The sequence below is a fragment of the Gasterosteus aculeatus genome, chromosome 12 (assembly GCF_964276395.1).
Source record: "Gasterosteus aculeatus chromosome 12, fGasAcu3.hap1.1, whole genome shotgun sequence".
NCBI lineage: Eukaryota > Metazoa > Chordata > Actinopteri > Perciformes > Gasterosteidae > Gasterosteus > Gasterosteus aculeatus.
The window spans coordinates 24,936,095-24,963,161 of record NC_135700.1 but is presented as its reverse complement, the minus strand read 5'-3'; the positions used below and the strand labels follow the sequence as shown (position 1 = coordinate 24,963,161).

The following is a 27,067-nucleotide window of genomic DNA, read 5'->3' as shown; positions in this document are numbered from 1 at the left end:
CATTTATTATTTTTAATTTCATAAATCATTTTGGCGAAGGGTGATCTTTGGTGTGAGCACTTTAGGGCTGTCAACGAATATTCTACATTCGAATATATATTCGAATAGTTGTCCCTGGTCGAGTTGTTGAAAACAACTATTCGAATGTGAAAATGAATATTCGAATGTAGAATGGCGGTGCGGCTGTCTGCTTAGCGGGTTGGCGCGCGCCAGACTACTGACTGTATGTTGCATGAATAAAATAGACTAGATGGGCTACAACAGCTTCATGCACTGGTTTGATTATTTGCCGTTTCATGCCAAGGAAAAGTTCCGTGTTTACAGCACAGCTCGCTCGGAGCGTTCAATGTCGGTACTTTCAGTTTCAATCACTGAATGAAGCCTGACATATTTGGGACAAGAATCGCGACCTTAAATTGCACAAAAGAGAGATCGTGGTCATTAGTTAATTTACTTATTTTTGTGCAGGTAATATGTTGGTAAATAGGTTTAGACTTTAATAAATTACTTACACAAGTAGTTATGTCTCGTTGTATAAATTTGCCCTGTTATTGACGCGCCTAATGCGCAACCGGATATTTGAATATATTCGAATATCTGTCTTTTTTTAAAGCGAATACTCGAACGTCCTTTTTGAGCAATTTTGACAGCCCTAGAGCACTTGCACCCCAAAATGTCTGTGCACGTGACTGGTGCCTACCCTCTTACCGACATCACCGCAACACACTGATTGGGTGTTTCTCCAACAAACTAGGTCAATATATATACATGTTCTATTAGATTTTATAGAAATATATTCATATTTTAATATATTTTGTCCTTATGATATTCATGATATTTATATTGTATATTTTTTAATAGTTCCGATATGGTAGTTATATCATATACTAAATATTGTTTTATGTATACAGTTATATATATTCATTAATATGCTGAATTGCATGAATAAGATGTTAAGCTGTTGGAATAAATGTTAAATATTTAACTGCAAAGTAATAATGCGTGTTTGATACCTTTATTTATTTATTTTTCTTTTCATTGAATCCTACTGGGATGTTTACTGAAACTGATTGACGGGCCCTACCAAAAAAAAAACGCGACCAGCCGCCACTGTTACTGGGGGTGCTTGCTTGAGGTGTTGTCTGTACGCTGGGTGGAGGATCGCTGAGATGTGGTTGGACAGTCCAAAGTCTTGCGTGGGCACAGCCCGGTGGGCTCCCTTCACGTTGCTGTAAACATCCAGAGTGTTGTTTTCCCTGATGGTATTTTCGGAGGAGACGCTTAAGGCTATGGTGGTTGAAATCTTCGACTGCAACAAACACAGCGTCCAGATGTTCAGTCTCATGTTTACTGATGACGTCATGCAGCAACCCCAGACACACTGCACTGAACTCTCTTGGTAGGTAGAACGGTCTGCATTTAACCATCAGCAGTTCAATACTGACCACCAGTACGTCCAAACACCACCCGTTGTTTATGTAGAAACAGACGTCTCCACTTTTCATCTTTTCTGAGGCTGCTCAACGGTCCCTGTGACGTCTTGTCAACAGGGAATTAGATGGGAGAGAAAAGGAAGGAGGTCAGGAGCAATGGAGAAATATGAGACGTGATGGGGTCAAGGGTGCAGGTGTTTCGACGGGCCGACGTTACCAAGGCGAGAACTTGGAAAGTGAGGAAAGTTGGGAGAGGAAAGTGAAGGCGATGAAGATGAAGTGGATGTAAATGTAGTCACAGAAGGAGAAATAGAGGATGCGGTCATGGGTCGGTTGGATTTGTGCCATTTCCTTTCTGCTGCTTGAATTGTGGCTCTCCCATCGCACACGAAGTCGGACAACCACAGACATGCAGACCTGCTGAGGAAGGCAGGATGGAAAGTGGAGTGTCTGTGGCAGAGTTAAGATGCATCTGTTGAAGGGAGGGCTGAAAAGACAGGAGGGAGGGAGGGAGACAATGTTACAACGGGCTGATACAGAGTCAAGTGATGTGTTACTGATGTTTACTGCTCTTTCCTCTGTGTTCTTACATCTCTCTGGGCGACAGTAAACCTGAACAAGAGTGAGTATTAATGACCTCTGAATTAACCCATCAGCAGACATTCTGCCAAATACTGAGCTGTAGCATAAAGTCATTTAGAGGCTAACTGCCAAATAGTGAGCTGCTAGACGTACACATTATAAACAAATGTTGAAAGCATAGCAGCAATTTTGTTGATCACAGAATCCTCGTCATTTTTGACGTATAGATAGATGGATAGATAGATAGATAGATAGATAGATAGATACTTTATTGATCTATTGTATCACCAACCTCTGGATGAGTTTCTGGTCCTCTGGAGGCCCAAGAGATCAATGCTTTTTTCTGTTGTCTTTTATAATAATAGAGGGTTGATGGCTTGGATCGCTGAGGGTTTGGAGAAAGTAGTCCCTCAGCCTGATGTAAAGAGGAAGGGGACACCAGCAACTCAAGAGCCGGCTAAGGTACATGAGTATCAGCACAACTGATAGTAGTCAGGCAAACGATTCAGCCGACCGGGGGGGGCCCACATGCACTTACTTGTGACATAATAATGTAGTGGAAATCCGGAGAAGTGTATGAAACTCAAGATCCCGGTCACCTCAGCACCGGCGGGTGTCTCCGCTCCACTGCGAGCAAAGAGGAAAGGGAGTACGGAGCGGTGCATAGAAAACCCGGCGCACAGGTCGGCAGTCCGCTAATCAATAGTCCTACGGGTTGACTTTCTCAACCTATGTAGTCAACTTAGAGAACTCTCAATTGTCACTAATCACGACTGTCACGGAGTAAATACCACGCGGAACGTATTTAATCTCCCAATAAAGTTGATCTTATCTCTGGCTCGGAAATACCGAAGATAATTTGGACTCGGCTAAAAGCGGACCACATCTTCTCAACGCCTGGAGCTCCTGAAGACGTCTCTGTCCCTCCCCGGGTGTTATGAGGTGTAGTTACCGCTCGTCCCCCTCGTCGGAGGTCGGTGCGTCTCAATGAAGAAGCTTTTCAAAAAACTTCAAAGGTTCAGAGCAAACTTGGTTTTATTTACTTCAGAACAACAATTCAGATTATAACAAGTTATAGAGAAAAAAGGATAATACAATGTCAAACAAAAACGGAGATAAAAGTGTTGAGAAGTAAGGAAAAAGTCTGAAGATCGGAATCTGCAGCTTCTCCATCATCGTCCAGCAAAAAACATGAACCACCTCACAAACCAACAATCCAAAAACCACACCGGTTCTCCTGTAAAACTGTCCCCTTTATAATACCAGAAACTGGACTCAAATCTGCAATAACATTCTATGACCAGAATTGCACATTTACATTTAATACAGTGTAACATTCTTCACAGAATTCATTAAACTGGCAAAACAGTTTAAAATGGAATTCACGTCAGCCCTCTGTCCACACTGCACTCAGAGCTACAGTCACACCAGTTCCAACACTTATATATAAATAACTTGATCAGTAACAGTGTTCCTGGGCCGCCTTGCCCCATTATCTCCCTCAGTGTGCTTACTAAGAGACATTTCTACAATAAACATACTCCCCGTGGCCTATCCCCAAGAAAACTTCTCACTAAGGTTTATTCCGTTTTTTCCCCATGGAAAGATTTTTCATTTGTTGGGGAGGTTTTCCTGTGCTAATGTGAGGGTTTTGGGACGGAGGATGTCGCATGTGTACAGACTGTAAAGCCGTCTGGGGAAAACTTGTAATTTGCATTTTTGGGCTATACAAAATTTAAAAAATGAAATTATATTAAAATATTGCCCAGTGGGGAACGTTGATGTTGGATTATATCTCAATAGGAAATATAACCCCCACCCCCATCACTTACAATACCACCACTCCATCTGGTCATCTTTTGCTAGCTTTTTGAAAACATGACACCAGCCATCCTATCGATTACTAAAATGTATAATTGTAGTTATTTTATTTGTTCTACTTTTTGCCTGAAAGAAATTGAACCCACGTACACACATACACGTAGACATATACAATTGTTATTTAATTTGCACTCCCTTATGTTTTTCATCTCAAAAGGGCTTGGGCACACACACACCTACATACACATATACGCACCATCTGCCCTACACCATATGTTTGTTGGTTTGTAGTTGACAGTTTTGTTCCTCCCTTGTTGTTGTATCTATGTATAGTTCCTTAAAATAAAAGTTTTTAAAAAAAGTGTAAATAATTAGTTATTAGTTAGTATAGTCATTACTTTAGACACTGAGTCCAATTAACCTAACCTGAACCAAACCATAATGGCTGTGATATTCATTTTATTTGTTAATAAATAAATAAAAGGGTTACTATGGGAACTACACATGCCATGATTGACCTTACCTAATGAATATTTGTATAGGAAACAGATGGCATTAAAAACTATAAATCAAGTTTCTCCTTTAATGTCTGCCTGTCTGTTAGTCATATTACCTTGTGGCACGTCATTTCACCCTTTGGCTGGTCATGTGACCTTGTGTGTTGGTTTCTTCTCAGGTATATCAAACATCAGCTGCAACAGGTGAGAACTGATCACACTGTTAACATGAATTAATTTGTTCTTTTAATAAATTAATGACTGTCTTTCGGGTGCAGAGCTTCAAGTCACTGATGTGGAGGCAAGATCAATCGGAGAGGACAACAAGCCAATCCCACCCAGGTGTGTGTGTGTTTAGACATGCTGTAGACCTGATATCCACTCTCCTCCTTCCAAGAAGGAATGATGTTGATCAGAAAACAGCAGGTAAAAACATCAGCTCGGTGATGGGATCTGAGGTCTGTTAACCTGCAGCCACTTGTAAACCAACCAAAAGGTGTTTTTAGAATAGATAGATAGATTGATACATTATTGATCCCTCAAGAGGGAAATTTTGATATCACAGCAGCATGTACAGGGAAGAAAATATAATAAAAAGATACACATTATATGCAATATAAGATCAAATATAAAATTATTAAATTAAATTATATTGAAACATAAACTAAACTGAAACAAAAGAATAACCTTCAAAAAGAGACAATATTTGTAAAAGGAGAAGAGGAAGAGCAGCAACATCACAGCAGTACAGGGTTATTATTGTCATTATTTAGCCAGGGATGGTTTATTGTAGAGTGTTATTGCACTGGGCAGGAATGACCTCCTGTATCGGTCCTTGTGACAGCGGAGCTGAAGGAGTCTGTTGGAGAACGTGCTCCGCTGTCCCTGTAGCAGAATAAACTGACAGTGAGCCAATTTGACGGGAAACAAGAGTGAAGATGAATTAAATGAAGAGCTTTGAAAAACAGAATATTACAGAATGTAAAAATATATATTGGTAAATAATCACAATCATTTCTGTCACACTGTTGTTTTAAAGGCCTCCAGACAAGTATTGTTTTGGTAATATCTGGAATATCTCAACATGTTATTGTGTGTATATGTTGATATTATTTGTGTGTATGTTTGACATACAGAATGATGGATTGGATCAAACACGGGTTAGAGAAGGTGGTTCCTCAGCCTCAGACTCATGTTCCGTCAAAGACTGAAGTCAACCAGAAGCCTGAAGCTCCCCCTGAAGGTTGTCTTTAGATTGTTATGACACAGGTTCACCTCAAAAATGTCATAAGATGTCTAACCTGAGACTCTCCTGGTTCTCTCAGCAGCAGAGGCTCCACCTCCAGAACCGGCTCCAGGACCAAAACCATCGGTTGATAATGAAAAGTTAGTAAATGTTTCTTCCCCCCCGCTCCCCCGTCAGCTGGTTCCGATCCGTTCCAGGGGACAAATTTAAATGTCTTCAGAATCAGAATTGTATTTATTGTTTTTAAATACACATTAACATGAATCCATATTGTAGCGAACAGATAAATTGATGTTATCTTCCGCAATACACACATTCAGCTTCCCACAGCAGCTCTCACGCTGGGCACCGGTTCACTCACAGCTCCTTTCATGCAAATACAACAGCACAGCCAATCAGATCGCGTTTATGCTCACGTCTAAAGAGCGTGAAGCTCAAAAATAAAAGATGGTGGACCAAACTGCCTAGAATAGAGGGTCCCTACTCCATCTCGCCATCAGTTTGGCGGACCGTGGGCTGAAAAACATTGAAGACCCCTGACCTAAAGGATCAGAGGCTCTACCTGAAGGATATACTCTATTAGACCTAAATTATCAGATGATCTACTCCGTTAGACCCGCAGATTGTACTCTGACGGACCTCTAGGATCTGAGGATGTACTCTGTTGGACCTGAAGGATCTACTCTCTTAGATTTGCAAGATCAGATGATCTACTCTGATAAGCCTGAAGAATTAGAGGATCTACTTTGAGCTCAGACTCCCCACAAATGAGATGCACGTACCCTTGATTCTGTGTCCATCACTGTTGACCCGATCCTCTATCTCACCCTGAATGGGGAACCAGACGCAGAGATACTTCAACTCCCTTTCTTAATAAACTCTCCCATGATGTCTGAGGAACTTAATGAACCTTGTTCTCCCTCACAGAGTCCAGCGCTGATGTCCAAAAGTTTTTTAAAAAGTCTTCCAACTCTCATATATTCAGAATTGCTAAACATTGGCTGTGATGGTTGTTTGGAAATGCTTAACCTCAACAGCATGTACAACCTGAGAATGAGGGTCTAGGTTTAGGGTGTTTCAGGTCTGATGTGGTCTAACACATCGCCGTTGTGTCAACAGTATTATGGGATGGATCGTCAGCGGGTTCGGGCGCATGTTGCCTCGGCCGGTACTGAAGACGGTGAGTCGCAGCAGAGTAATGTTACACATACGATTCGTGTTTAGGACATCAGATTAATACGTTGTCTTAACACAATGTCATAACACAACATCAAAAAACAACATCATACCGGTAAATGAAACCACGTCGTCGTAACGCGCGTTCGTAACCTGTGTCCTCCTCATTCAGGAGGCGGCCGGTGACGAGGTGCAGAACAGTGAGTAGAACTTCTTCTCTAGGTCACGTCTGCTGAGAAACAGCATCAGGCTGCTATGATTTCTGGGTAATTTCACTCAGATGTTGGCACCGGGCTTTTCTTTATGTACAAATAAAAGATGTAGATAATAAACAGCTTAACTAAGATGTAAATAGGAGAATGTTTTATAAATTCGGAGGAGCAGCTTTAGTAGCATCATTGTTAAAAAGAGGAGAATCATTCTTGATTCGCTAAACAATTGGTAAATAAAACTGAATGATTTACCGAAACAAATAAAATGGTTTCGGTAAATCAATCATGACCCTAACTTGAACTATTGTTTCTTTACAATCGGAATCAGAATCTGCTTTTTTGGTCATGTATACTTACGCATTCTGTGTATGCATACACACATTTGATTTAATTTTTTACAAATAAAACAAGAAAATGTAAAAAAATTCAAACAAGGACAAAAAAAAGAGATCATCTTGTTATTTAAACCATATTTATATAAACTTATCATGTGTGTGTGTCAATAAACTGTGACATCCCAGTTGGGTGCGGGCCAGGTGCACAAACATATGATGAATTGATGGGTTGATGGATTGATGTATTGATGGATTGATTGAGAGATTGGTTTATTGATGGGCTTTGCTTGCTGTGTATTGATTAGCAGTCGTAGGTGTCAGTGATGAGCAGGACTCTAACCGCACTGCTCTTCTTCTTCTGTTTCAGGGAAATCTTTAAAATAAAAGGAGAAGGAAGAGCAGGAGTTTTTTACACTGACAGACACTGAATGACAGACACTGAGAGAAGGACATGCCAACTAAAGGACAGATACCAAGTGAAGGACAGACACACTAATGGAGGTGGAGACTGAAGGACAGACACTAACTGAAGGACAGTCACACTAAAGGACAGATGGACTGAGGGACAGACACTGACTGAATGAAAATTCATGAATCTAAATATGTGTTACTCCCAGAACGGTCGGTTTTATCCAATAATAAAAAAGATCTGGGGAAATTATTTTTAACCAAAGATGATTCAAACCTTGAACATAACACAAGTTATATATGGAATCGGACTCTGTATATAGTTGCTTTTTTAAGGTATTTTGCTGATGTAATAAAGGCAGCAAATAAAAATATGCACTCACCAAATCTTTTTGCTGTATTTTTATTGAAATAAATAAGCTGTGGGGGAATATTTATTAGTGTTTCGTTCGTACTGTTGGTTTGTAACATAAGTACGTTGTGAAAAGAAATCACTCAAGAATCAGTCAATCAATCCATCTATCACAATCATCAAATGTCCAAACCTGTCAGTTATTGTCTGTCAGTCTGCATTGGAAACCTTGTGTTTGCATATCGTTGTTTTTTTATAATGATTCTTACTAACACTCCTTTAATTCATCTCTTAATATTCAAAACAAATGAATCTATTAATTCTTATTGACTCAGATTGGGATTTACTACAAAACAATAGACAAAGATAGAATTATAAATTATCTTCAATCTGTGACATGGATTCATGATTTCCAGTTATGGTTATTAATGCAAAATACACACACATATATATACAGTGCCTTCCATAAGTATTCACCCCACAAGGACTTTTCTACAATGACCACAGATTCAAGTTAATTTCATTTAGATTTTATGTCATTTTAATTCAAAAGTGTTGAGTCCATATGTATTCACTCCCTTTACTGTAAAGTGGTGCCACCATTTGTATTCACAAGTTACGTAATCAGCAGACAGGTTCCACCTGCAATTTAATTTCAGTGTAAATACACATGTTCTGTGGAGGCCTCAGAGTGTGTTAGAGAGCATTACTGAATACTTGTTCATCCAACAGATGTCAACTTTTTTGTTCTCATTATTGTTGGTGTCACAATAAAAAGTATTCTGCACCTTGGAATCACTATGCATGTTGTGTTGATCGAATAGGAAAAAGTCCAAGGGGGGTGAATACTTCTGCAAGAAACTGTTTGTGTATATGCATGTTTCTGTGTGTGTATATATATAATAGAGATCATGCTTAGCCCTGCTCTTCTGACGTGTGGCATTCAGTCAACATTGTACAGAATAAGACGGACCTGGTGCTGGAGGACATGGGACAGGAGGATGAGGATAAAGGGACCAATCAGAGGGAAGATGTGGTAAGTAAACGCCGACTCTGAGCACAAAACCTACATAAACATAATACTATGGTACTTTAGAGGGTACTGGGATGAGTACTATCACACAATGTTGGTACAAGGACTGATTGGTTACCATGGTGACAATGGCATCTATATTCAGTACTGTTTTTCAGAAATTTCTGAATATTTCTTCAATCAGTTAGAATATCCATGTAATAGCCGTAACCATTACTCAAGGAATGCTTAGATCACATGATACCTCCTAGCCCAAGAACAAACCTCCTCAGACATCATTTATCTTTTGTGCAATTAATGCTTGGACTTTACTACCTCCTCATAAAGGTAATATTCTTTTATTTTAAAAAAAAGGTCATTGACGTTTTCCATTGCTTTTGATTTTAACTGATCCCTCTTTGTAAATTACAGATGCACTGGACAATAGATCCAGTGTATCCTCAACTCCCAGTCCTCCACTGTATTATGTATTAGACTGTATTATTGGTTGTTATTATTATTTATTTTTATTCTGTTTGTAATATTTTTAACTGTTTCACGTCATGTTCTGCACGTTTTGTATGTATTGCTTTTTGTCCTTTCTCTGGACACCAGGAAGGCATCAGCTAATGGTGATCCAGTAACTAAATAAATAAACAAATACTCAAACTGAAGTGTTACTTGTCTCTCTTGGTTGGTTGCAGGCAGCAGATACACCGTTGACACAGGTGGATCGAAGCTCTCCACCCATTGACAGCATGAAGAAGGAGGCTGGAGACCAAGTTCTAGCCCACATGGAAGACAGGTTACTGACCCCTCACACAATGTTCGGGGACAACACCATGGCTTTGTACCTCTATCTGAGACCTCACTGTTGTACAGACTGCAGCAGGAGCGTCTGCTGGAGGCAGCCCGCGTGGCAGAGGAGATGGCCAGGAAGGCCGCAGAGGAGGCAGCCCAACAGCTTGGGGTGGAGCATTCGGCCAATATCACCATGGAAACGCTGCCAGAGTCCAACGAGCAGTAAGTCACGTACACATGTGGTATACCAAACATTTTTGACAAAAAGCTGAGGTATCTCGTGATGTAGGTTGATTATTTTTTGGCTGAGTCTTAATAACAGTAACATTTACACTAAAGGTTCACACAGAGACACTGTGTTGTTTTCTGTTCTCAACAGACTGCCCAACATCCTCGAAGAGGAAAATGAGGATGATCCAGAGTAAGTCCATCTCCAAGTAGAAGGTCATTCGTCAATTTTCTCTTTGATAGTCACAATCTTCATTAAAGAAGTTCATGAAGTCGTTACTACTGAGGTCCAAAGGAATACACGGCTCGACAGAGCTGTGACTCTGTCAGTCTGGATTCAGTGCTGAAGAGACACCTCGGGGAGCTTTTATTTTTTTCGCTAATAATGATGAGTAACAAGATGCTCTTGCATAACAGAGACCCTTATTACATGCTTTAAGGCTGTCTCGCCAAACTAGCTCAAATTCTTCAAAATTAAAGTTTCCGCACGGTTTGCTTTAAATTCTGGGTTTGAGGGTTATACCAATGAGCAAACTTGTTACCATTCTCCTTTCTAGAGGAGCAATAGCATCCAGCGCCATTCTCAAATAGCCTGTAGCACTGTCGACAAGATGATCGATATGGGATAGACCAGATCTTTGAGCTCCCATTGTCTCATGACTCTGATTGCATTTGACCATCAGAGGTTGAATCATATCAACTTTGGTAATCTGGCAAGTTAACATTACATTTACATTACATTACATGTCATTTAGCTGACGCTTTTATCCAAAGCGACTTACAATAAGTACATTTCAACCATAAGGATACAAACTCAGAAGAGCAAGAAGTGCAATTTCCTCAAATAAGCCAATTTACAATTTGGTATAGATAAGTGGCATTACAAGTAGTTTAGTCGAGATAGAGTCTGAAGAGGCGGAAAATGTGAATGCTGTCTGTGGTCCTGGTGTCATCAGAGAGCTTGTTCCACCATTTAGGAGCAGGAAGCAAAGAGTGGTGATCTAGTCGAGTTTTGCTCTCAGTGAGGGAGGGACGAGCAGTTTTGCAGATGCAGAGCGGAGAGTGCGGGTCGGGATGTAGGGTTTGACCGTGTTCTGGATGTAAACTGGACCCCATCCATTCACAGCATGGTACGTGAGCACCATGTTTAGAACTGGATGAGCCACCGGTACCAGTGAAGAGAGCGGAGGAGTGGAGGAGTGTGGGAGAACTTCGGAAGGTTAAAGACCAGTGGAGCTGCTGCATTCTGGATGAGCTGCAGAGGTGGAATGGCGGTAGCAGGGAGACCTGCCAGTAGTAGTTGCAGTAGTCCAGGCGGGAGATATTCTCATACCATATCAACATATTCTCTTACAATTGATAAACCACAGGGACATTAATCTAATGAAACCTATGAGACATCTACATGGAGCGGCATAGAACAACTCATTTATGGTTCCCAGAGGATGTAAGTTGTTGGTGAAGTCTTTACCCCAACTTAATGCCATCACCAACCGTACCCAGCAGGTCAGGGTGAACAGGACCTTGTCTGAATCCTTGACCATCAACACCGGCGCCCCCCAAGGGTGCGTCAATCCTGTTCACCCTGTACAGTACACTAATGAATGTACCTGCAGTACTGCTAACAATTATATGATAAAGTTCTCTAATGATACAGCCATCCTGGGTCGCATGTCTGATACATCAGATACAGCTGTATTCAAGCACAAGATTCAGAATTTTTGTTGAGTGATGCGACAAACACTTCATCCTCAATGTCAAAAAAACGAAAGAGATGGTATTCGACCCCAAGGCCCATGGTTATCCATGAGCGGAACATAGCACAAGTCGACTCTTACAGATACCTGGGCATACACATCGACAACATACTGACATGGAGTGTTCAGGTATAAAATGTCTGCTCTAGGGTCCATCATCGGCTACACTTTCTCCGTACGCTAAGAAAGTGTTGTTCGTCTTCTACCACGCCATAGTTGAGAGCATCCTGCGGTTTGGTGACCTCGGTGTGAAGCTGAAAGCCCAGATCACCGGGCTAACACAAAGCCATGAAAGTTATGGGGGTCAGACAGCATCCTGTCTTTGATGGAACCATCATCAGACAGGCCCAGAACATTACTTCAGACCCCACCCATGTCCTCCACCTTGAATACCACCTCCAGCCTACAACTCATATCTCCTCAGAGCGGTGTGTGCGTGTTCGTTTGTTTGTTATATTTGCTATTTCTGTATCCAGTGGCAGTTTGTCACATTTACCCACCTGTAAGTTATACACAACTGAATGTATTATCCTGTTAATCCTCACACTAAAATAAATATAAAAAGATTTATATAATACATTTCTATTGCGACAATAAAAAATTGATTTATTCATCTAAAAAAGAACATTAGAGCAGTTGTCAAAGGGCTTTTTCAGAAATATAGGACATGAAGGCATGGATGGGGAAAGTTAAATAAAATAGTTTCAGCTAAAGAAGCAAGAGTCTTAATCTTCTACTTCTTCTCTTCTAAATGTTCATCTAGCTTTCAATATCGCCCCATAGATCTTCTGTGCCAGTGCATTGAGCAAATCAAAGACTGGATGTGTCAAAATTTCCTACAACTAAATGAAGACAAAACTGAGATCATTGTATTTGGTGCTAAAAAAGAAAGGTTTAAAGTAACCCAACACCTTCACTCTCTGTCCCTGAAAACATCAAATAAAGCCAGAAATCTGGGGGCTATTATGGATTCAGATTTACACTTGGAGAGTCACATCAAATCAGTAACAAAATCGGCCTACTACCACCTCAAAAATGTAGCACGACTTAGAGGGCTCATGTCAGCTCAAGACTTAGAAACAATTGTACATGTCTTTATAACTAGTAGGCTAGACTATTGTAATGGTCTCCTTGCAGGTCTCCCAAAAAAAACTGTCAGGCAGCTCCAGCTTGTTCAGAACGCTGCTGCTAGAGTTCTAACAAAGACCAAAAAATGTGAGCACATTACACCAATTCTTAAATCCTTACATTGGCTCCCAGTATGTCAGAGAATTAATTTCAAAATCCTACTGCTCACATATAAATCACTACATGGTTTAGGGCCAAAGTATATCACTGATATGCTTCCACTACATAAGCCTTCAAGATCACTAAGATCTTCTGACACCAATCTGTTAGTGATTCCCAGAGTAAATACAAATCATGGGAAAGCATCATTTAGTTACTACGCAACAAACAGCTGGAATAAACTTCCTGAAGATTTAAGACTTGCCCCAACTCTGACCACGTTTAAAACAAGACTGAAAACTTTTATGTTCAGCTTCGCCTTCTGCTAAATTTGACCTACATTGCACTTTTAACCTCTGCTTTTAATTAAACAATTTAAATAAGATTTTAATTTATAATTTTATTTGCTGTTTTTAATTGTCTTTTAATTCCTGCATTTTATTTCACTTTATTGTATGAAATGTTATAATGTGAAGCACTTTGAGTCTGCCTTGTGTATGAAAAGTGCTATACAAATAAAATTGCCTTGCCTTGCCTTGCCAATATTCCACCAGAAACCACCAGTGGTACAGCAAAAATGTCTTGTTAATGTGAGACCAATAAGGAGCATTGTTCTTCTCTTTCATGCATGACCTTTGCCCTTCTCCTCCAGGAGCCTGATGGACGTCTGTCCAGCTGATGAAACTCTGTCATCAACACAAGTGGAACCGGCATCAGAGAGGAGAGACCTGGACAGTCCAGACCACCAGACCATCACCCAGCAACCCGAGCCACAAGCGCCGGTAACCTCCCCCACAGATCAGGTGATGGAGTCCTAGCTCTGTTATGTTCTCCAGCTTTGTCACTTTTCCAGCTTCTTCACTTCACTTCTTCAGCTGTCAGCTTTATCAGGTTCATCAGGTTCATGTTGTTCTAGACTCTACTGTTAAGTTAACTGCTAGCGTGCCCTCCTAACTTTGCTAGGTTTGACATGATCTAAAGCCTAGTTTATGCTTCTGCATTTTCAGAGCGACGCAGACGCAAGACCCCCTTGTGTGTCCATTGCGTGCCTTTTCACACCTCCTTGCGTCCTTGCGTGTGTCGAGCCATTTTCCTGCAGCGCACCAGGCTGCGATTGGTCCGCTAACTACATCCTTTACGGAGTCTCACATTTCCGCTTTCATAGCACGATACCGCCATTATTAAAATGAAGAATGTTTACAAGAGAACGGATCAGATTGAAGAACTTTTGTCGGAAGAAATGCGTAAATATGAGCACTTCTACAAGCCGTCATTGGCGGGTTTAGAAGCGGTTTGGATTCACAGAGGGAGATCGCAGCAAACGCTGCTTTGCCGGTCGAGAGGAACAAAGTTGTGGAGGAAAATACGGGACAAATGTGTCCGCGATGAAAAGCAGCAGTGTCGATGCACGGGGCAATAAAGTCTATGATAAATAAATAAACAAATAAATAAATAGACGTGACTCTCTGGGTCGTCTTCAACAAAAACACGTTAGCTTCAGCGTTTGCATAACCTTGCACGAAGACGAGCAGAACCAAGACAAAGGAGTCTTTCGTGGGAGTCAAGACGAGCAGAACCAAGACAAATGAGTCTTTCGTGGGAGTCAAGACTAGCAGAACCAAGACAAATGAGTCTTTCGTGGGAGTCAAGACGAGCAGAACCAAGACAAAGGAGTCTTTCGTGGGAGTCAAGACGAGCAGAACAAAGACAAAGGAGTCTTTCGTGGGGTCTTCGGGGCGGCTGAATGCGTCGCCTTCTTCTAGTTTTAATTATGTGTTTGACCCCTTTACGCGTACCTGTTCGAATCTCTTTTATCTCCCGCAGATACTACACGCCTCGGGCTATATCTGCTCTCTATGGTTATTTCTCTCTCATCTATGCCACCCGCTCCACACATGTCCCACACCTTGTCACTTGAGGCCTCTAGAACTGCCAGTCAGCTACTCGCAAGGCAGACTTCATCTCCGGCTTTGCTATCCAGCAGTCGCTTGACTTCCTCGCTCTCATAGAGACCTGGATCACACCTGAGAACACATCCACCTCAGCCGCTCTCTCCTCGGCCTTCTCCTTAGGCCAAGCACCCAAACCACTGGTAGGGGTGGTGGCAAAGGTCTACTCATTTCACCCAAATTGAACTTTTCTCTCTACCCTCTTCCACCATCCACCCCACTGTCTTTCCAATTCCATGCTGTAACAGTTAATCACCCGGTACAATTAAATATCATTGTCCTTTACCGTCCGCCAGGCTCCTTGGGTCATTTCTTGGAAGAACTGGACATTCTCCTGTCCAACTTCCCTGTCCATGGCCCTCCGCTCATCCTCCTGGGTGACTTCAACATGTAGACAGAGAAGTCATCACACCTTTTACACCTGCTTTCTTCTTTCGCTCACTCAGTCCCTCTCCTCCTACTCACAAAGCCGGAAATCACCTTGACTACATCTTCACTAGAAACTGCTCTACCACTAACATCTCTGTAACTACACTTCATGTGTCTGACCACTTCTTCATTTCTTACTCTCTCCCACTCTCTATAACAGGGGTGCTCAATATGTCAATCGCGATCGACCAGTCAATCTCCAAGGCAGTACCAGTCGATTGTGTGCCATCAATAAAAAAATTACGTCACGTCCCACATGCACGGTCTACCGCGGGAGATGACCGAACCTAATGGTAATGGGGTTTAGCAATTCTTCCTTACTAACAGACGGATTTTATTTCCTTCCAAAGCAACCCAGGCTGACTCCCGTAAGGTAATGACCAAGAATGTGCGCTCGTTGTTTTCTTCACGTGGCCAGAGGGAGCAGACTCTGCACTACAGCTTTGGTTCGAACACACGGACTGGAATGTGTTTGCCACTCAGTCCACACTGGACTCCCACACGGACATTGATTCCTATGCCTCTTCCGTTCTGGACTTCATCAACACCAACATCGACAGTGTCACCACACTTAAACGAATCACCACCTTCCCCAACCAGAAGCCATGGATGAACAAAGAGGTCCGCCTACTGCTGAAGGCACGAGACACCGCTTTCAGGTCAGGTGATGTTCATCCAGGGCTGACCTGAAGAGGGGCATTAAGCAGGCCAAGCACAGCCACAAGCTAAGGATTGAGGAACACTTCAAGAACAACTCCGACCCCCGTCGCATGTGGCAAGGGATCCAGGCCATAACAGACTACAAACCCACCAACACCACCCCCCAAAACAATGATGCCTCCTTCCCTGGCCAGCTTAACAGCTTTTATGCACGCTTCGACAGGGACAACCAGGAGGCCGCCATCATCGAGGCTGTGCTCACTTCAGACCACCAGCCCCTCACACTCTCCTCCACCGACGTGTGTGCTGCACTGAGCAGGATTAATGCACGTAAGGCTGCTGGCCCTGATGGCGTCCCCGGACGCGTCCTCAGGGCCTGTGCTGGGCAGCTAGCTGAGGTCCTGACTGACATATTCAACCTGTCACTAGCCCAAGCTACTGTCCCCACGTGCTTTAAAACCACCTCTATCGTGCCAGTGCCAAGTGTCATTTAGGCTCACTCCACCGCAGTGAGCCTAAATGACTTCCGTCCCAGTTGCACTCACTCCAACCATCATGAAGTGCTTCGAGAGGCTGGTCCTGGCTCACCTCAAAACCTGCTTACCACCCACACTGGACCCCTTCCAATTTGCCTACCGCAAGAACAGGAGTACGGAGGATGCCATCTCCACGGCATTACACTCCGCCCTTTCTCACCTGGACAATAACAACAGCTATGTGAGGATGCTGTTCATAGACTTCAGTTCAGCATTTCACCACTGTCATCCCCTCCAAACTAATCACGAAACTCACATGGGTATCAACACTTCCCTCTGTAACTGGTAACTGGATACTGGACTTCCTATCCAACAGACCCCAGTCTGTTAGGGTAGAGAACCACACCTCCTCAACCCTCATCCTGAACACCGGCATGCCACAGGGCTGTGTGCTAAGTCCTCTCCTCTACTCCCTCTTCACCTATGACTGCACACCTGTACACGGTTCTAATACCATTGTCAAGTTTGCAGACGACGAAGGTTCGCTCCTGACCTTCTTCCTTTCCTCGTCTGTCTCATCAATAATGCTCTGTTATCTGGCTGTTTTCCCAATTCTCTGAAGGAGAAGAGTTAACCCCCTCCTGAAGAAACCCACCCTCAACTCTTCTGAAGAAAACAACTACAGACCGGTCTCTCTTCTTCCCTTTCTGTCCAAAACTCTTGAACGTGTGATCTTTAACCAACTCTCCTCCTATCTCCAAACCTAACAACCTCCTTGACCTCCACCAGTCAGGCTTCAAGGCCGTTCCACAGAGACTGCTCTCCTTGCTGTCTCAGAGCAACTCCACACTGCTAGAGCTCCTCTCTCTCCTCTGTCCTCGTCCTTCTGGACCTCTCTGCTGCATTTGACACAGTCAACCACCAGATCCTTATTTCCTCCCTTCAGTAACTTGGTGTCTCAGACTCTGCTCTCTCGTCCTACCTCGACGGACGCACCTACCGGGTAACCTGGATAGGATCTGTGTCGGAACCTTGTCCTCTTACTACTGGAGTTCCTCAGGGTTCCGTCCTGGGTCCCCTCCTCTTTTGTTGAGAAGGTAATTCGCTCGCATGGCTTCTCCTACCACAGCTATGCCGATGACACCCAACTAATTCTCTCCTTCCCTCACTTGGACGCCCAAGTGGTGGCACCGATCTCTGCCTGTGTGACTGATATCTCTCAGTGGATGTCCGCTCATCATCTGAAAATCAACCCCGACAAGACTGAACTACTTCTCTTTCTGGGAAATGGGACTTGGCGGTCAACTTTGGCAACTCCGTGTTAACGCCCACTTTGACTGCTAGGAACCTCGGCGTGACACTCGACAGCCGACATCACTGACAACACGATTCTGTAGATACACGCTCTACAACATCAGGAGAATACGTCCTCTTCTCACTCAGAAGGCGGCACAGGTACTGATTCATTACATTACATGTCATTTAGCTGATGCTTTCATCAAAAGCGACTTACAATAAGTTAATTTCAACCATAAGGATACAGACTCAGATGAACAAGAAACAAGAAAGTGCAATGCCCTCAAATGAGCCAATTTACAACTTGCTGTAGATAAGAACCATTATAAGTCCAATGTCAGTGCTACAGTTAGTTAGTGTGTTAGTGGAGGTAGAGTCTGAAGAGGTGTGTCTTTAGTCTGAAGATGTGAAGGCTCTCTGTGGTCCTGATGTCTTCAGAGAGCTCCTTCCACCATTTAGGAGCAGGAAGCAAAGAGTGGTGATCTAGTCGAGTGTTTTGCTCTCAGTGAGGAGGAACAAGCAGTTTATCACATGCAGAGCGGAGAGTGCGGGTCGGGATGTCGGGTTAGACCAGGTCCTGGATGTAAGCTGGACCCCATCCATTCACAGCATGGTACGTGAGCACCAGTGTTTAGAACTGGATGCGGGCAGCCATCGGTTCAATCAATGCTCTCAATGTTTTTAAAGGTTTCTTTCTTTTGCCTTTTAATGGTTTTATGTGAAGACTTGAACGTTTGGTGTGAATGATGTTTTATTCACTACGATCAAAAGGTTAGATGAGATTTTTAATGTGTTTGGTTTCTGCTCTTCTCTCAGGATGATGCAGCAGAAGGAGGTTGTGGAGGTAAGAGAACAACACAACAGCAATATTAATATAATTATCGCTAAAGTGACAACATAGCGAGCTTCCAGTTTCCATTCTTACTTTCACAAATCAGCCTCTCAACGTCTCTTACTAACTTCAAATATTATATTTAACAACAGCGCTCACTGGTGTCAAGGGTCAACTAGGGCAAACAGGTCAAATGTCAACTCCTAGAATGTGAACAGTCATAAGTAAAGTCATTTAATAAACAGTGTATAATAATAATGAGATGCTCAGATGCTCCTTGTATTACTGTAATAATGCTATCAGTGGCTGTTGATTTGTTGATCGACAGCTGATAGGTTACTAGGAGCAGGACAGATTTGGTTAAATTATGAAATGAATCAGTATGTTAGTTTAATGATGATGATTTTCTTGTGTGTTATGGAAGGACTTCATATTTTAGATCTTCCTGGTCTCCTCCCATTAACTAATTTCCCCTCCTGGAACTCACAGTTCTTTGACTTTGACTCTTTGACTGTTTCTCTGTCCAGTTCCCGACATGTTTTTTCCGATAAAGAGCTTTGTGCTTCGATTCCCGCACGCCGCTGAGTGTCTGGAGAGCTGCAGGAAGCTGATGCATGACCACAACCTCGCTGCTCCTAAGCTGAGCCTGCCACCGGAGCTGCTGCAGCTGACCCAGGAGCTATCGCAGTGCTGCATTAGCATCGCCAGGCGCTTCACATGCACCGACTCCAACTCCCATGATCCTCAGCAGCCTTAACCCCGCCCTCCTCTAGCAAACCCTCAGAGAAAGTTAGACACCCGTAGATACAAACTTCTAAAGTGCCAAACCAATCACCTTAATCCTCTTCCTGATCACTCCCACCATGCACTGCTCCGAGCCGCCTGCTGACCTCACCTCAGGCCTCAATCACCGTAGGTGGGGTCAACAGGCAGGCATTGAGATTTGATGAAAATCAATTCCTGCAAGCTTTTAATCAGCTCACCATTTTATATTTAGATAATTAATAGGGCTATTATTTTCCCAGCCTTTGTGTATCATTAACGTTGTTTTTGCTTTGTGATGTTCTGATGTCAGTTATTTTGAGACTCTGCTGTGCCTGCTGCTCCGTCCCTCAGGCCGCTGTGGTGGAAGTGTGGGTGAAGCTCCGGAGCTGAAGATGGAGGATGTGGATCGGGAGGAGAGGAAGGAAAAAGGCCTGAAGATCCCTAAAATGATCACAACCCACGAGCCAGAGTGCAGTGCACCGCTGTCCAAGCTGAGGTAACAAACAATTCTTCAGTTATAGCTGATTTCCCTGAAGGGGGCGCTAGAGAAACCAGGCTAGAAACACAAGGCTAAAGAACTTGGGCTAGAGACACAGGGCTAGAGACACAAGGCTAAAGACACAAGGCAAAATAACCTAGGCTAGAGACACAAGGCAAAATAACCTAGGCTAGAGACACAAGGCTAGAGACAGATGGCTAGAGACAGATGGCAAAATAACCTAGGCTAGAGACACATGGCTAGAGACACAAGGCAAAATAACCTAGGCTAGAGACACATGGCTAGAGACACAAGGCAAAATAACCTAGGCTAGAGACAGATGGCTAGAGACACATAGCTAGAGACACAAGGCTAGAGACACAAGGCAAAATAACCCAGGTTAGAGACTCTTAGGGGACATCCTTGAGTCGTGATGGTTGTGAGCATACTCTGCTTTATGGTATGTTGTCCATGTTGTTGTCTTCATGTCCTCTTGTGGTTTCTTGTTTCATTACCTTTGTCCCTGTTGTTGTCTTTATGTCCTCTCAGTGCTGCCGATGAGAACGGTGATGAACTGAAGACCTGGTTCAGGGATGGAGACCTGCTTACTGCAGACGATGAGTGAGAGAAACCACACACACTTTTTCCTCCACATCCGTCCTCTGTCCTCCATGTTTACTGTCCTGCTATTGTCCCATAGAAAGAGTCTTCTGTCAGCAGGCGGCCTGGTAGTCCAGGAACGTCTCAGCAACCTCGTTGAGCTGTTTAAAGGTCGGACGCAGCGGCAGAAAGAGCGTTTGGTGGACCAGGACGAGTCTGAGGAAGAAAGTCCAGCCTGTAGGTGTATGTTGTCTCGTCTTTGTCTTTATGTTGCTGTGTCTTTGACTTCATGTTGTCTTCATCTTCATTGTGTTGTGTCTTTGTCTTGTTTTCACGCAAACATTATGCTATTGATTCTTACTGTAGCCCAGAGCAAAGCTCCTCCTCCTCCTCCTCCCCCTCCTCCTCCAGAAGAGAAAAAAGATGACCCCCCGCCAGCAGTACGAGAGGAAGAAGAGGATTTTATTCTCCCCTTTCAACTTCTGGGACGCCCAGTGAAGATTCCTAGACTTACCGGTCTCCCCCGGATGCTGGACTGGGCCAGAGTCCTGATGAAGTTCCACTTCCCTTCCAGCATTGACCCGTTCACTGGTGAGCGCACAGAAGAAATTTATTTACATTTGAATCATATTCATGTGTTTGTTCTGTTCTGGTGTAAATACAAGTCTATTCTATCCTTTGTCTGTCCAACTGTCCTCTTAAAAGATAGTCCTATATTTGATGTATTAACCGACTGATAACAAACAAATATTGTCATATGAAATAGGAAGATTTTTACTGCAGTAAATGAAGTAAATGTCATGCTTTCAAAACAAAAATAAAAAGACCATCAAAATATACTTAAAGTACGAAAAAAAAAAGTACTCATGATGCATAATAACATACATTGTCATTACTTTTTCATTCATGTTCATCAGAGGAGGAACTGATTTTAATGACTTTATATTCTTCTGGTAATAATCATTATTATGAGCAATAATAATAATAGTAATTTATGATCAGAATATGTCAGATTAATTTAGTATAAACTATATGTTCTCTGAGTAGTAATACCTCACGAACCCAGTAGAAGTATAAAGTGGAGTATAAATCCCATTCCACCATGAGGCTTTTTTTTGGCCCCATGCAGCATGTTTGATGACTACTTTTGTTGTGGTTTGGCAAGAGTAGTGATAAAGGCACCACTGTGTATGGTGGCTCGTGTCATCAGGTTATGAATGGTGTGAATGGGTGAACGATGACATGAAGTGCTTTGAGTGGTTGGGAGACTAGAAAAGCGCTACACAAGTATAGTCCATTTACCCACATCAGCGTCTTCAGCGTTGACGTGAGTAACTCTTCAGTGTGCCGTTTTCAAACGGATCGGTGCAATTTGTAGACAAGACTCTAATGTTTCCAACAATGTGAAGCTTTCATGTCTTTGCTTTTGATAAGTACTCAATATCCCTGTTAGAAGTTGGTTCTGGCTCGGTTCTCTACCGGTTTTGTTAGGGTGCTGAGTGCTAGTCAAAGTGAACTACTAATACTTCACAGGTACATAGAATATGAGTCAAAGTATAAAGTGAACTACAAATACCTAAAAACAGTGTTTGAATACAAGTAGCTCACACCTACATTACTAGTAAAAGTACTTCTTGTAGATCTGATCTACGTGGTCTGGCTCTTCTGTGTGGTGGCGGCCTGGAACTGGAACGTGTGGTTGATTCCCGTCCGCTGGGCCTTTCCATACCAGACCCCCGAGAACCTTCACCTGTGGCTCCTGGTGGACTACACCTGTGACCTGATCTACATCACTGACATCCTGCTGATGCAGCCCCGCCTTCAGTTTGTTCGAGGAGGAGACATTGTGGTGAGCATGATATTAAAATAATATACAAATGTAATTTAGTAACATCTGTCTGTTGTAAAAACATCTGTTTTTTATAACATCATCAGACTGTTTTTATCATTATAACTGTCTGTTTATCATAACAACATGTTTGTTTATAACAACATGTTTGGATTATTAAAACATCCATATAATGTATCTATATTAAAAACATGTGTTTGTGTCGTATTTCCGGCCCTTTCAGAGCGATAAGAAGGACATGAGGGAGAACTACATGACCACTGAGAGATTTAAGGTGAGGCCAGAAAATAATGACGCTGAGGGCGAAGAGGGGTCAGTGGAAGGTTCCCCTTTCAGAACGGCGGGTTCTAGTGGTCGGGGCCGGTTCCTTTGTCAGAAGGTGGGAAGGTGCCTACAGATCATGTGACCCGCCGTTCGGATGATGGGAACATGCCGATATTCAGAGAGGCATGGCAACGCTAAAACAATAGAGGGACATATGTATCGACCGTGCATGCTTTGTAACGTCAACAAATAAAACGAGAACCCATTTTCCAGTGACGGGCGGACGGCCGTTTACATTTACGGCAAACCCACGGTCATGAAAAAAACCCTCACAACATTTATTAACTTTTTATTTTTCAAGCATTTAAGAGCTAATTCCTCTTTGATATATGACACCGATAGGCATGGTCCTTAATTTGGTGCAGCGTTGCAAACATTAGTGTCATGCTGCAAAGCACTAGTGCACATCGGCACATCACCAAACAGAATAGGAAAGGAGCGGAAAAGGTTCTGCACATCAGTTCGCTGACCTTTCAGGCAGGTACAACAAGTAGAAATTCACACCAGGCAGCACTTAGAATTAGAACCCCCACCAGACTGCTGACCATCAGGAGGCACTGCCAGACCATCGTCAGACATGGTCTTCACACAAATACAAGAAGCAGATACAGCGTTACCTTCTGCACCCCCTGGGCAACCTCCCTGCCAGGATATGGACTAAGCATGTTAATGTGGCACATCCTTTCTGCGCTCAGAGGTACGAATCCCGCGCAGAACCAGGCCCAGGCAGCAGAACAAGCACTCGATCACAAGGCTTTAACTGTCGCAAAACAGAAGCTTTATCAAGCCTTCTTTTCATGCGGTGCTGGGACTAGAAAGGGCTTTTCATGCCAACATGGCCGCATGGTGCAAACGTTCTCAACATAGCGAAAAACTTTTCCACGTCAGTCTTTGCTGATACTCCAGCAACAACTTCGGCGCCACGCACCTTGTGACTGACTGACTGACTGAATCTGGTGCCACTGCTCAAGCGCACCTTGTGACTCAGGATGGTAAGCGTTAGCCAGTGGGAATGTCTGCTTAAGCCTTTGACAGAAAATGAGTCCCCCTAACCATCTTTGGCAGTCCAAAGGTGGTAAAGTACTTAATCTTTAGTGATGGCCGGCGTAGTGATTTTCCACAGGGGCCTTGGAAAACAAGTGGAAACACATCACGAGTGGAAACACATCACTGTAACTAATATTGGTTCCCAATCCTGGTCCTAGGCAACGAACCAACACAGTCAACAATTACAAGCTCAAATGGTTCACCAACAGCAGGGTGCAGGAAGCCAAGTTTTACAGAAACTACTCACATCAGCTCTCATTCCTGGCCAGAAGAAATGCTTCAGTATGCGACTTTAAATGACACCTAAATAACCAGACCAGTGATGCTCATGTGCTAATGCTAGCCCCCGCCGCCGATAACCAACAGAAATAACTACGGTAAAAAGTGTCCCATTCCTGACCTCCTGCCCTATCAACACCCTTCAGGGGCTGTATTCGGAGAGGGGGGGCAGCATGACAGAGTTCTAACTAAAAGCAGTTTGTTCTCACGTCGTATGTGTATTTAAAAACACAACATTGATTACCAACGTCATGTGACTTCAGTGATTTTATAAACTAAGTGAATTCTAATTATCCCGAGAAGTCACCACAGTTATGTCTTTATATTTATTAGAGCTGTAGTTTCATTAATATATAATTATCAAAATTATCAATTTGAATTTTTTATTTGAGGTATTATTATTATTCTTACTATTAAATGTTATATTTTCTACTTTATTTCTTGTTATTGACAAAACACAATCACTTGTTATTGATCTCAGATGGACGTCATCAGCTTGTTCCCCATGGAGATACTTTATGTTTTCACTGGAGTCAACTCTCTGTTGAGGTTCCCTCGGCTGCTGAAGGTTAGCAGGTTCTCTCTCGTCATGCAGATGTTCATTCAGATGTTTATTAAGATGTTCATGCTATATTCATGCAGATGTTCATATACATTTTCGTAAAGACATTCATGCAGACGTTAATGCAGATGTTTATATAGATTTTCTTTTAGACGTTAATGCAGCTGTTTATTCAGATGTCCATACATATGTTCATGTAGATAATTATATAGATATTCATGGCTATTTTCATGCAGATGTTGATTCCTATGTTAATTAAGATGTTCATGCATATATTCATACAGATTTTCTTTTAGAGGTTCATCCAGATGTTCATGCAAATCTTCTCGTCTCTCCTCTCTCAGTACATGGCGTTCTTTGAGTTCAATGACCGGATGGAGGCTGTGATGAAGAAAGCATACATCTACAGGTGAGTCATGTTAACCTGCAGAGGCCAGCGGGCTGAGCTGTTACGATTACTGATGTTTTTGACCTTTATTGCTGATATTTATTTGCATTTGAATTGCAGATGTTTTCATCCTCTATCTGTATATACTCTTTAGGGTGATCCGGACGTCCACGTACCTGCTCTACTCTCTGCACATCAACGCTTGTCTCTTTTATTGGGGATCAGACTACGAAGGACTCGGATCCACCAAGTGGGTCTACGACGGGAAAGGAAACGCGTAAGAACCAGTTTGTTATTACTATTAGGATTATAGGGATTCATGCTTCCTACCAGCAGGAAGACACACAGCTGGAGGTCTGAGGGTGTCGTGTCACTCTGAGGGGTTGTGGCAGCCTCCAGATGGCAGCAGTGAGCCGATGGGAAATTAGATTAGACAATTGAATTAATCCCTAGTGGGGAAACTCATTTGCCACCATAAAATTCTGCAAACAACAACAGACTCATACAGACAATAGACACAGTCCAGAGAGCACAACAGACCGGAAACACATTTCAGAGAACAAACAAAAAGCATGACATCAGAAAGAAGTGTTCACTTACAAATGGAACCGCTGCTGGAATGGAAGATCTTGTGAGTGGTTCAGTAGACCACGAGGGCATCCTGAGTCTCTCACTGAATGAGCTCCATTAAACAGTATGACCTCTATGAGTCCGGGGAAGGACAATCCCTTAACCAGCCTTTCTGATCAGCCTATTGATCCTGTTTTTGCCATCTGTATTAGTGCCGCACGCCCAGCAGAGCACATCTTAGAAGAGGACACCTGATAAAAAACCGGAAGATGCTTTCTGGTGATTTAAAAAGATCCAAGCTTCCTCAAGAAGAAAAGTCTTGACTGAGCCTCTTTAAAAACGGCGTTAGCATGTTATTTTACAGTCAAACTTCCAGATGGATTTGGGGGACATCCGCCTTCTTCCTTCTTAAATCAATAACCAACTCTGGTTTTTCCAACGTTTAGTTTTAAGAAGCTTTCGTTACACCAGCTGACAAAGGATTCATCCTCCTGTTTAGAGGTCAGCACAGACCTTCAGGGTGCGTGGATGGACACCATCAGGGCCTGCTGCCTTGTTAACTGCTGTCGACCCCCCTCAACATTTATTTGAATGGCTGGACTACAGTCCTGCAGAACTACTCAGTGCAAGCAAAGCGAGGATGCTCTAGTGCAGTGGTCCCCAACCTGTTTTACCTCATGGACCGTTTTCACGTCAGACAATATTCTGCGGACCGATCGAGAAGGTCCGGCGGAATAACGGGGGGGTAGTCGTCGTTGTGGGCGGAACGACCGACGGGCAATTCATCAAACCTTGCAAAAAACTGATTTGCTTCATTTACATTGATCCCATCACCAGGCAAGCTGGGATTACTGATCCCATAACCAGGAATGGATTTCATTTTGTTCCAAAACAAGTGTTACTATTGGACATATGTCCTTCAACACAGTCTTATATAAACGCTAACCTTTGATTCTATTCTATCTAATCTTTATCGCCGCTGAAAAAGCAGTTTTTTCTTTAATAGTCGCTTTAACCTCCCTTGTCACTCCAGGTTTATTATTAAGGATTTATTTATTTGTTTACAAGGAATAATAGTCTCAACACAGTAATATAACTGACTTTGTCAGAGATGCTGTCAATATCGTTGTGGTCATCGAGAAACACATTCCAGTCAGTGCAATCAACACCGATTGAAGGACAATAGCTGGGTGTCAATAAAATCAAATTATGGTTCAATTGTCAGCAGAGAAGAAGAAGTCTGCAAACTGCTTAACTCATTTATTTATTATGAATGTTTGAGAAAGGATGTTGGTTGAGATCAAAGATGAACACAATCGGTTTTGATTTACTTGGATGAGTTAAACTATGAGGAAAACAATTTTAATGGAACGCTTTCTTGAGAGGTCGGATTCTCTCAACGTGACACCAATGATCATTTATGCCCCGAGGACTTGTCCTCAGGATGAAGCTTCAAACGACTCTACTGAGACAATG

At 42.8% G+C, this 27,067-nt stretch overlaps 1 protein-coding gene across 10 annotated transcripts in view; it reads left to right on the top strand.

Annotated features, from left to right (window-relative positions):
• cngb1a (cyclic nucleotide gated channel subunit beta 1a) overlaps positions 1-27,067 on the top strand; it is a 49,800-nt gene that overhangs the window by 12,771 nt on the left and 9,962 nt on the right. For 3 of the 10 annotated variants that reach the window (XM_078086117.1, XM_078086116.1, XM_078086118.1), the window contains exons 6-27: positions 2,041-2,055; positions 2,381-2,477; positions 4,513-4,537; positions 4,612-4,675; positions 5,470-5,576; positions 5,659-5,719; positions 6,699-6,759; positions 6,928-6,955; positions 9,010-9,098; positions 9,779-9,879; positions 9,957-10,097; positions 10,255-10,296; positions 13,740-13,890; positions 18,714-18,741; positions 19,846-19,990; positions 20,522-20,593; positions 20,673-21,163; positions 22,213-22,421; positions 22,645-22,695; positions 24,553-24,639; positions 24,978-25,042; positions 25,176-25,298. In XM_078086117.1, coding sequence (XP_077942243.1) covers positions 2,041-2,055; positions 2,381-2,477; positions 4,513-4,537; positions 4,612-4,675; positions 5,470-5,576; positions 5,659-5,719; positions 6,699-6,759; positions 6,928-6,955; positions 9,010-9,098; positions 9,779-9,879; positions 9,957-10,097; positions 10,255-10,296; positions 13,740-13,890; positions 18,714-18,741; positions 19,846-19,990; positions 20,522-20,593; positions 20,673-21,163; positions 22,213-22,421; positions 22,645-22,695; positions 24,553-24,639; positions 24,978-25,042; positions 25,176-25,298 — 2,253 coding nt within the window. The remainder of the gene's footprint in view (positions 1-2,040; positions 2,056-2,380; positions 2,478-4,512; positions 4,538-4,611; positions 4,676-5,469; positions 5,577-5,658; positions 5,720-6,698; positions 6,760-6,927; positions 6,956-9,009; positions 9,099-9,778; positions 9,880-9,956; positions 10,098-10,254; positions 10,297-13,739; positions 13,891-18,713; positions 18,742-19,845; positions 19,991-20,521; positions 20,594-20,672; positions 21,164-22,212; positions 22,422-22,644; positions 22,696-24,552; positions 24,640-24,977; positions 25,043-25,175; positions 25,299-27,067) is intronic. The other 7 variants (XM_078086124.1, XM_078086122.1, XM_078086123.1 and 4 more) reach the window with 7 other exon arrangements.